Source organism: Pyxicephalus adspersus, chromosome 11 (genome assembly GCF_032062135.1).
Source record: "Pyxicephalus adspersus chromosome 11, UCB_Pads_2.0, whole genome shotgun sequence".
NCBI classification, from domain to species: domain Eukaryota; kingdom Metazoa; phylum Chordata; class Amphibia; order Anura; family Pyxicephalidae; genus Pyxicephalus; species Pyxicephalus adspersus.
In genome coordinates, this window is record NC_092868.1 from 42,000,494 (window position 1) to 42,012,284 (window position 11,791).

Sequence of the window (11,791 nt, forward strand, 5' to 3'; positions counted from 1 at the left end):
GCACCAAAAAAGAGGTTGTTGTTGCCTCAATATGGAAGTATTACACTTACACAATAATTAAATTTACCATGGAAAAACAAATCTTCTTCTATGTCTGTTTTAACTAATTAATTATCACAGGCCGTAATTATATATATATACATATATATATATATATATATATATATATATATATATATATATGGCCTATCAGGCTTGTCATGTACAAATGATGTAGTATTGCTTTGCAGTACAAACAAGAGATTTGAGCTAATTTTAATACTGTACACATGCTTATGTAAACATCACTCATATTTTGCATGCTTCGCTGACTCTAATTTTCTTGTATTTTCCTAATTCCTTGTAAAGCAAGGAATCTGAGAGCAGTGTTTTCATACATAACAAACTATCCATACTCCATATCATTAGCAATTTGGCATGCTTCCCAAGATCAGTGCACAATATTCAGTTATGTCTTTTGTTAAAAGCTGAACCCCAAGAAAGTAGTTTATTACACAGTTGATATATATATATTTATTGTGGATACACACACACAAAACTAAAGCAGAATAGGATTGGCGGCTAGTTTTAGATCCTATTGTCCCAGTAGTTTATAACACGGTTGATATAAATAAATATAAATAAATATATATATATATATATATATATATATATATATATATATGTCTTATGTCTTTTGTTAAAGGCTGAACCCCAAGAAAGTAGTTTATTACACAGGTGATATATATATATATATATATATACTGTGGATATACACACAAAGTACTAAAGCAGAATAGGATTGGCTGCTAGTTTTGGATCTTATTGTTCCACAGGTAATTATTAAGAGTTGGAGAAAAGACACATTTAGATACTTACATTAGTTTATTTTTAAAATACATTTAATATATACAATTACTTTTTTTTTACTTTCATTATTACAACAGATTTAAGGAATTATTAATTTTAATTTATACTGGCAAATTGAAGGTCTTCCACCCTTATTGAAATAGCCTGGATGTATTTTTTTTTAGGCAGAGAAATCCTAACATCCGAACAGATTCTTTATTAATACATACAATTTTCTTACAATCTCCCTATTGAAATCTTGCTGGATCACCTAGCTTCACTGATGAAAGTGTATCTTCTCCAGCCTTAGAGAACCCTTAATAAATCTGGCCCATCCTATCTAAAGTGTAAAGATTTGAAATCATTTGGTGCTTTCACTTCCTCTTTTTGTGTAGGACTGTATGGTTGTTTGAAAATGCTTTGTGGTGTTAAATTGGGGATGAAAAAAAATGATGTAACATTTGGGGAAAAAATACCCCCCTGTAATTCCCATCAGACTGAGCCAGGCCAGACCTGCATTGATAGTAGTGATGTACTCCCCAACGTCAATTAGTTGGGCTGTAAAGAAAGAAATACAGACCACAAAAAAAATTAACATGGCAAAGGTAATACATTTAGCTTCACTATAGTTTTTGGGTAGCTCTTTGCCCATGTAAGCAAAGGTAAAGCACAGAAGGCTGAGAATGGCATTGTAGCCATACTGTAAGATATTGTATACGGAGCCAAATTGACTACATTCCAACAGAACTTGGTCAGAACTCAAGTGTTTGGTGGTAGCTGTAGGTGGGTCAGTGATGATCCAGATAACAGATATGAAAACCTGTACCCCATTAAGGAAGGCCTGGCATATGTACTGCCCGTTCTGTTTTACCCAGTAGTCATACGTAGCTGGGAGCTTAGAAGCCATCATAAATATACATACTATCTGAAAGGAACGTATGGAAATATAAGAGAAACTGACAGTGAGTGCAATACTGTACAGGGGAAGTCTCATGATGCATTTCACTGTCCCTGGTTCACCCAGGTAAGCCAAGATGCTGATATATCCAACTGTCAATGATGAAAGCATGAGAAAACACATTCTTCCTCCTGCAGCTTTGACCACTGGGCTTGATAAGTGAACAAAAAATGTTCCCATGATCACAATGGTAAGAAGTATAGCTATAAGTGTTACAGTCAATAAAGTAATGGTAATAACATTACTCCAAGTCATAAATATTCTTGTTTTATCCAAGCAGATGGTGCTCCTTTCTGTGGACCACTGGTCGTCTCTACAGGACACACAGGTACCTATGAAAGAAGATGATTATGGTGTCAAATATGGTCATAAATAAATCATTTAAACTGTTTTATATTAAGGTATTTTGTGATATAATTTATGCACCATGATTTAGAACTCATGCAGTTGAGAGGATATCCTTTGGGCCCTTGTTTACTTTTCCCAAAAATGTGGGAAATTATCATTTGAGCATCATTTGAGGTTGGTAGCAATAACCTAATGAATCCTATGAAGAATTTGTTGGAAATGTTGGTGTGGACACATGGGTATAGATATGAGTATATCTATATGCAAAATATTTTTTAGTTTTGGATAGAATAGGGAAAGGTGTAAACCCTCGTCAGGTTCTAGCAATATCACAGGCTCCATTGGAGAGATTTATTAGCACCATTATTTTTTTGTCCCTGTGATAACCTTTTATTAAACAGCAATAAAGAAAAAATCTACAACAAAGATATAGACAACATTAAAAAAAAACAGAGGTTCTAGCATGCCCTATTTAACAGAAAGTCCTTGTCAGGGAGTTTACTATACTAACTACCCTTGTTTGACAACCTTTTTACCAGATCGTAAGTAAAGGAATCTCTCCAGAGGAGCCTCTGACTCCGAGTTCTAATTCTTTCAAGTCCTATGGGGTGTAGACACATCCAAGGGGGGACTTGTTTCAGAGACAACTGTCTAAGAGAGGAATTCTACTTTGGGAGATTTCTTCTTCATAACAACAGAAAGCTGAACATTTACAAGAATTATTACCTAACAGTGTACAAGCAACTGCTTAATGTTGAGTCTACTGTAATTTCCAAATGAAAAGTATTTATTTTTATGAACTTATGAATAAACGCTGCGCATATTATGATCTACAAACCATTTGCATGGAGGTAGGTCCCAGCCGCACAGCTAACACAGTCAAAACAACACTTATAGGACCCTTTTGGCTGTTTTTCCTGCCCCGGTAAGCATTCAGAAGAACACACTGATGATGGCACCTAATAAAATAAATACAGTTTCAGAAAAAGCCGCAAAACTAGTGGGTCTTAATTTAATAACAAAGTGGAAAGATCAATCTGGTGTATTAGCCAATAGCAATTGATCACAGTATAACCACATATCAGAAAGCCAAACCATAGCAGCAAACCTAAAAAATATATTGCCATTTGGCTGCAGACACCAACTAGGTTTCCTGTATATGGATTTTTTTTACCTTTATTTGCCAGTGATCTGCCAATATATACAGTTAGTCTACTATTTTATTTATCACACTGATATTCAAGTATACACCCCTCAGCTGTCTGTATATGTCACTGTGATGTTTATTATTTTTTAAATTCCTTTTAATTCTTGTTCATCATGACGCACTGGAAATCCTAAATCTTTAGGTTACGCTGTTACCTACAGGAAGACTGGACTCTGATAAACAGAACACTCCTACCATAAGCATGCCTCAGTTTTTGCTAATGTTTTAGGAGGTTTGATATACTTTTGTCCACTTCTTCTCCAACACTTTTTTTTATTCTCCTTTTTCTCCAATCAAGATTTGACATATTGCCGATTGCATATTGCAATGAGCTGTTCTATCTTTCTGTAGCTATATCAGATCATAATGTCTGACATAAAAGTGTTGAATCCAGCCCCCTTTGGACTGGATGTTGCGACCCCCACCTGGAAGTTAGAGTTTTCCACTGGATTCTATGTAAAAAAAACTGTTTAGACCAAATTCTGGTACTAGTTAGCTGTTTTTCACTGCCTCTCTACATAAGTCCCTGAAGGCTGATTTAATAACGTATACTCATAAAGAACATGTGCATCCTTAATGCTTTCTGCTAATGATTTTTTTGGTCTGTTCTTACTGTCCATCTACAGTGACCTCATCACCTGGTTCTACTACTATCGGTGGCCCTGGCTTACGTTCTCCTGATGGCTCTGAATTAAGATCCTCATTGCCCCCAAGGTAAGGATGTCTGTAACCTGAAATCATTTCCTCATTGCTATGTCAGATTCTACCCTAGCCCTGAGTATAGTCCAGTTCCAATATGGTCCCTCAAAACCTCACGCGACCCTATTGGGTGTTTAGCTTTGTTTATTGCTGACCCTAAAAGCCAGATTTTGACCCTCTTTTCTAAACTGGGGTAAAATATTTAGTTGGCTATTTTAACTAATAGTAATCTTAACTAGGATATTAGGCACCCACTATTTGAATCTTTATTTTACAGTGTGCAACTAAGGTTGTGTACACATTTTTTGGCTTTGGAGTTTTAAGGACTGGAGGCGAGCTCTTGTTAGGGTGTCCTTCTGGAAAATGAGTTTGGTTTGGTTTGAAGGAATTCAGATGACCAGAATCCTCCTGGAGAAAAAAAAACATCCTTCTTACAGGTGTGAGGGGTCTTAGTGGCTTGTGAGCTGTTTTTGTGCATTATATACTAGCCACATACATGTTCTACTGGTTGCAATCTCCTTGAGAATGATATCTCCTCCATTTTTAGTTAGCTTCTTTGGATAGTTAAAGTTTCTGAGTATTCTGGTTGAAGTGTGAAAGCCCCTGTTGACTGTTTGGGCTCAGTTTTACAGAACTCACTATCTTATTGAATGGCTTCTTTTTCCGGGCCCATCCTTGGTCCATATAAAAATTTCCCCTACTGGAGGAGACTTCAGTTTGTCCCTCCTTGATTTCACAAAGGTATAAGCTCCTTGGAGGTCAGTTGGGTCTTTTTTTTTTGTCACTTCAGTTCTGAAAGGTAGGCTTGCCTATTACAGGTATCGCTTGCCAATAGGACATTGGTTCCTTTTTTGGTGTCAAGAGTCACTTTAGAGTTATAATGTTCTTCCTTGTTTTCTGTGACTGTGTAGGAACATGCTGGATATTACCTTGTAGTGGAGCGGTTGTCCTTGTTCTTTTTTGTCTTCACAACAGTAATTGGTTTATTTTGTTTTTTATTTTGGCATTTAGAACCTCTAAGATGGTCTGATAGATGTAAGCATCTGTTTGCTAAGGTCGGTGTTGCACCTCTTTAAGTCCTTGACACCATGCCTAGTCCTCCATCCTTGCTCTGGTCCTGGACTTTCTGGGTATTTTACAGTTTGTAAGAGTGTCTTCATTGGCTCTAGTTTCATGTGGCTAGATCTGCAAGCAGACTTATTTGGGCCCATTGATGTTTTTTGCTGTGCTCCAATTGCCCCCCTCAACTGGGCTACTTTACATGTCCTGAAGATAACCAATTTCCTTTGTCCATCAAAGAATAAAAATATATTGTAAAATCTTAGCAAAAAAACTTTTTCTTGGACCCCTCTGTGTTCATACCCATGCTCTTGGTACTTGGTTAGCAGGAGATTTTTTTCTTGGAGGGCCCACAAGTTTGCAAGTGTCCAAGCAATAGAACCCAAAGGTACAAAACTGCTTGTGCCTATCAATAAACTTGAAGAAAATTATTTTATAGTTAGAATGTACAAACTTATTTCACTCTACAGTTGCCCATACATTGCCAGTGAGATTGCCAAAGAGCTGTCACTATTAAACCTCATTCCCTAAAAGATCAACGTTTTTGACAGATTTAAAATTTGGCATTATAACTTTAACTTCTGATTCTATTGATTTTGAGCTTATAAAATGATAACAGTTTCTAGATGCATATAAGTTGCAGCTAGAACTGACCTTGTGGCATATAAAGGTTTCCAAACCGTACCAAAACTTATTTGGAAATGTGATTACTGATTTGTTAATTTGTGCAACCATGGAACTCTAAACTCTAAAAAATAAGTCCATACCTACAATAATTATATTTTCCTTGGCTGAAGTCATTTTACCATGGCAGGTTTCATATTTGTGTACTGCTTACTGTTTTAGCTTGTTCTCTCACTGCCATTTACCACTTTATTACACCTCTCCCCTACCCAAACTCATAACTAACCACATTGTTTGATGTTTGCCATAACATTTTTTGATGGTTGATTTTGAGTTTTCCTAAACTGGTGTAGGATCCAACTTTTAAAAATGAAGTTCCACCAAACCAGTTCCAGAAGACAATGTCATATCCTGTTGGAGAGTCACCACGGAAGTTGAAGCTTATTTCATTGTCCAGTAGTGAAAAATTCACATGCTTTAGTGCCTCTGTGACCTGGATTGGAGAAAAGAGAGGTAAGTTAGTTTACATTCTAAATCCCAATAGGGCCAGCACTAAAGATATCATTAAGGGTTGTACAGTGTCTATTATGTCATTTTTACCTTTATGACCATTTATATACATTATTGTGCTTTTGCAGAGCAAAACTATGACATAAGTAGGTTCAAAGCATAGATTGTCAGGTCCTAGTGATCTTAAACAAATGTACAAATGTAAAAATGTAAGTAAATCCAATTACATGTTTTCATCAAGCTGCAGGGACATGGGCAAATGGACAATGGGGACAAAAAGCTAAACTCTAAAATAAAACACCAACAAATGCAGTTATGTAATAATCAAAATCACAAAATATATATTTAAAGCTTTGGTTTAGTATTTTACCTGACCTCATCCAGTCTCAGCACCTCCCAAAGTTATCTGTCCATTGGGAAACCTTTGGAATAACTTTCAGGTCTTCAGGGAAGCCCTGCAATAATTACTATATCCACAGCTCGCAGTATTTTGGCATGGTGGCCACTGGAAATAAAGCCTGAGTGAGTGCAAGTCTGCCACTTCAGATCTCTAATTCAAGATGGCCAATAAAGCTGTTTGTGGAAATCAAATATAGGAATAGAAAAGCTGAAGCTAATAGCTTTAGGTATATATCTCTGAAAATCTCTGCTATGTGTCTATGCTAAACCAGACTGTACAACTTCCAGCATCAGGAAGTTCAAGACAGAGGGAGCTTCTTTTCAAATAAATAGGCAAAATTGCTGTATTTTCAACTTATGTCATGTTAAGCAGTTAAAGGACCAAATGGGACATCATCGGGCATCACCAATGGGGGATCGGTTATCTGCACCTTCTCCTGCCCACTGGTGGTGTGGAGGAGACATTGAAAATTTGACTCATGGTTAAAGTCTGGATTTGCAATAATATCAATGGTGGGGTGTACTTGCACACTGGTAGACGTCTTGTTATGGGAATTTCAGCATATCACGATTATTTTGCCGGCCTTTAATACCTGTTATCAATAGTCATCTACTAACAATACAAAAGCAACATCACCTACTTGCCATGGGTAGACATCCTTGTTCTCGCAGTAAGTTTCATTACAACCAAGCACATCCTGTAATGCATGAGCCACAGCGTAAACTGCAGAATAAATGCTAAAGCTGCTTTTAGTTTCAAAATAACTCAGAAAATTGCTTAGTGTGGTGTTTCGGCAACCATCGCAGTACTGGTTGCAGTTTTCTTCAGGCCTGGACCCTCCAGAACTATTTTTGTTTTGATGATACACTTTTGTAAGATATTCATCAAAGCCCGGGATCTGCACATATTTTAGGGCAATACCAAATATCACCCCTAGTTTCCTAATATTCTGTAAATTGTAAATGTCTTTAGACAATGACCAAGTTTCAGTTGCAAGCCAGATTTTTGAAGGAAAATTAATTTCCACAAGCTCTTTAAAAAAGTCAATAAGAATAATGTCCTGAGAAAAAAGCAAAATGACATTAACGTTGGTGAAGGTGATATTGTTGGCAATCTGGCGTATTGTGCTTTTCCATACTGCTTCCTTACCAGAAATTTTAATGGGTATAAAGTCCTTATAGGCAAGGCAAATATTTAGATTGGAGGTGGCTTCTAAAAAATGCTGGACTCCTTGCATCCCATATTCATCAAAACTTCCCAAGACAGCTACCCAAGTCCAATTAAAATAATTCAGGATGTCTACAAATGCATGTTGCTGCACCTCACTGCTGGGAATCGTCTGAAAACAACCTGGCAGACTCAGTTCACTCATCCTTTTACTGGTGGCAAGAACATTGATCTGTAAACATAAAAGAAAAAATATTTATAATGAAAGGAAAGTTCCACCTTTAAAGCCCATCTCTAGGCAAATGTGTTCCCAACTTCATTCTCAACCTCCCACACCCCTACCAAAAAAATATCGTTCTACTAACCTGAGCCCACCACCAGTCTTCACAGTTTTTTTACACCACCAGTGAAGTCTTAAGGTCCTGGGAGGTCCACTCACGGGTTCTAAAGCCAATGGAAATGCACATTCCAGGCACCATGTGAACACATTCCTAAAGATGGACCCTTCCACTATTGGTCCAAAAAAGTATTGGACCTGCCTTGTTATGTGAGCAAAGATTTATTTGAGTATTTGGACTAACCATAAGAAGGTTGCTTTTTGGGGGCCAACTTCTATTTTAGGGCAGTATTTTTGTATTAGACTTGGTACGTTCTGTCACTGCCATAGAAATAGAAAATATGATGCAATGCAGAGTAATGACGATGACAGATTTGTTTATATGGTCATGTCACATGGGCACAAGAGGACCCACTTTACAATAGAACTAGAGGCAGAATGCACATGGCCAAGATCTCTATAGAGTAAAGAAATGTCTAAGGTGGAAGGATCTGAGACAGCTTCAATTGCCAAAAATAAAAGGAGTAGAAAAAAGATTAGTAGGCAGTACAAGTGAAAACAGGATGAATAATGTAACATGTCAAAATATAAAGATAGAAAAAGATAACATGGATGCTTTTGTTTATACAGGTAGTCCTTGGGTTACATACGAGATAGAGACTGTAGGTTTGTTCTTATGTTGAATTTGTATGTAAGTCGGAACAGGTACATTGTTTTAATACATGTAATTAGGACAAATGTTTGTCTCAACATATTATTAGGCAGTGTGGTGTCAGTTACTGTATAAAATCCTCACTGTGAGTTAATCACAAACAAAGCAAAAAAAAACTTTATGGAGCCTTGACATTCATTAATGTGCTTTGATATGCAAAAAGAAACAGCTGCAAGGTTTGTCCTGGTTACTAGAGAGATGTTGCAGCTTAGTCTGTGTTTAGCAAAAGATTTCTTTTGTAAAGCTGTGTACACACTGCCAATTTTTGTCGTTGGAAAGGATCTTTCATGATCCTTTCCAACGACAAGGGAGTGCACGATGCATGAATGGTGCTGTACATACAGCACCGTTCATGCTCTATGGAGAGGGGAGGGGGAGAGCGACGGAGCGGCACCCTGCTGCGCGCTCTCCCCTTCACTTTCATTACGATCGGCTGTCGTCCATCGTCCGTGGATCCGACAGGTCGGCCGTCTGGACGATGGACGACACCGACTGTACACACGGCAGATTTTCGCCCGATAATTGGCCGATGCCGATTATCGGGCGATAAAAATCTGACGTGTGTACGTAGCTTTAGTCATCTGAACCACCCCCCTCACCCCTATTAAGCCCCCTTTCATATCTAGAAGTCGTCTGTATGTTGGATGTCCTTAACTCGGGCACTACCAGTATTTATGTATTCAATAACACTTTTACCCTGCACTCCATAATCTGTCTTTCAAAAATTCCGAAATCACTTTAAACATCCTCCTGGGGAATAACCTGGCACCCAATTGGGGTCCAGTTTTCAAACACATTTAAAACAAACAGACGGCAATTATGTCCTTAGCAGTTACCTGCCAAATGGGAAAGTAAAAATGTTCTTCAGTATTGCTTCAAAAACAGGATAGCAATGGTAGCGCCCATATTTCAGTATTGACAGAAACAATTTTAACTCTTTTAAGAGACACAGATTATGTGCTGACTGTCTTTTTTTTTTTTTGCAGTGGCATCTATCTATTACAATATTGTCATAGTGGCGTTTTTATTACAGTTAGTATTCCAATCTTTAATTGTCACCAAGTGAAAATGTTAACCATGTGTGCTCTTGATCTATGCACCATCCTCTCTCAGAAGCTGCCATAGATTGCACTACTCATAAATCTTAAAATCTCCTATTTCCTTTTGTTTTTTTGTTTTGTTATATTCCTATTTTTAGCCAATTGATGTCACCCTTTCTAGTATGGCAAAGAAAAATCTATTTACAATAAGTAAAATAGACAGTGACATCTAGTGGCTAAAGAGAGCAAAAACAGCTTGAACATAGAACTTATATCAGTGTATATAGACCAGGATGAATCTTCAGAACTATTGGTTTTGAACTTTATATGACTGTATTTTCTAGGGCTTCCTAATAGTGAAGTTGTGTTTTATTACTAAGTTGTATAAGTTGTAAAAATAAGAGTCCACCCTGCAGCTCTAAACCAGAAAAGTATCTTCTGTGCTCCTTTCTTTTATTGGGAGCAGACTTCTTTGTCAATGAATAATATTCAACCAAAGTGAGAATTTTTATTGAATTTGGATATGGTTCATTGGTATAAAGTAAGGGCAAATCAGGCCTCTATAAGTAAAACCTTCCTTATGTAAAAGTTATTTTTCCTAAAATATTTGTATTGATAAAATGGGGCAAGCATTTTCAGTACATCTCTGCAATACATGCACATTTTCAAGTAAAAAAATATTTTGCTTTGCCAGAAAACCTGTGTGCTCTGAGCAGACAACACCTTACCTTTACTGCATGGAAATCTCAACCAGCGTTGTCAGCTCTGTCTTCATGACTACTGAATTCTTCCTATTTCTAAGATTAATTTTTATTACTTTCCACTCAAAATTGATTTCTTATCCACAAACAATGGCACAGTCTTGATTTCCAATAGCCTGAACACATATTTAGTGTAGGGAAGGGGCGCTTGGTTGATGTAGGTCTAGGTGATTATGAATTGACTTTTGGGGGCCTGTTTAGAAGGCAGAGAATTTAACAATCGGCAACATTCTCAGAGATCCATGTGTTTTAAATGGCTCTATTTGATTTTCCAACTGTGAATTTAAATAATAAATATAATAAATATACCCCATGGATGTAGAGGGGTGGGCACGGCATGCCCTTACTTTTTTTGGGACCCCCGTATAAGCCTCCCCTTAGTGTTTGCCATGGATAGACATCACTATTACTGTGCACCCTCTTCTTTTTTTACAACTACAACCCTGCCCTTATCAGAAAGCCTCTAGTACTCTCCAGTAAGAAATTTACTTTTAGTGTTTAAATTAGAAATGTTACAATAATATACTTAGTTATAATAAACCACAGGCTGGGATGGCTACTTACCTGGGGAAGACGCAGCAGGTTGAAAAGGTCAGCAGTGGTCTCTGCTGCATCACTGTTGTCTGGGCCAACCACAGCAATCACAGTGGGGATGTAGTTGGTATAATTTTCCTCTGTGTCAATAACATTATCTTTGGATATAAATTTCAGCGCTGGCTGAATGTTGTTGTACGTATAGCAGGTATCAAATATGTTATATCCCAAAGTAATGGTTGGTAGTAGGGAGCTGCTGTTGTTAATCTCCTGCACTGCGAACCTCATGACTTGAAAGGAGACATATCCTGCCATATTGACGTTTAGGCTGAAAGGAGAACGAAGAACAAAGTGTTATGTATTGTCTTACTAAAAAGAAATATTCTGTCATTCATTTATTAAAGCTCTCCAAGGCTGCAGAGGATACACTTTCCACAGTGAACCTGGGTGATCCAGCAAACCTGGAATGGATTTCCTGAAAGTCACTTGCTATTGGTTAGCAAATGTTTTCAATCCTGGACCAGATCCATTCCAGGTTTGCTGGATCACCCAGGTTCACTGACAGAAGTGTATCCTCTTCAGCCTTGGAGGGCTTTCATAAATCAGG

General features: G+C 37.4%; 1 protein-coding gene across 1 annotated transcript; it reads right to left on the bottom strand.

Annotated features, from left to right (window-relative positions):
* Positions 1–884: 884 nt before the first annotated feature.
* TAS1R3 (taste 1 receptor member 3) lies at positions 885–11,495 on the bottom strand. The gene is made up of 5 exons (XM_072426751.1): positions 11,215–11,495; positions 7,274–8,032; positions 6,010–6,216; positions 2,973–3,093; positions 885–2,118 (listed from the first exon to the last, which is right to left on the bottom strand). The coding sequence occupies exons 1-5, from the start codon at positions 11,470–11,472 to the stop codon at positions 1,190–1,192; spliced, it is 2,274 nt and encodes a 757-aa protein (XP_072282852.1). The 5' UTR covers positions 11,473–11,495; the 3' UTR covers positions 885–1,189.
* Between the last annotated feature and the right edge of the window lie 296 nt (positions 11,496–11,791).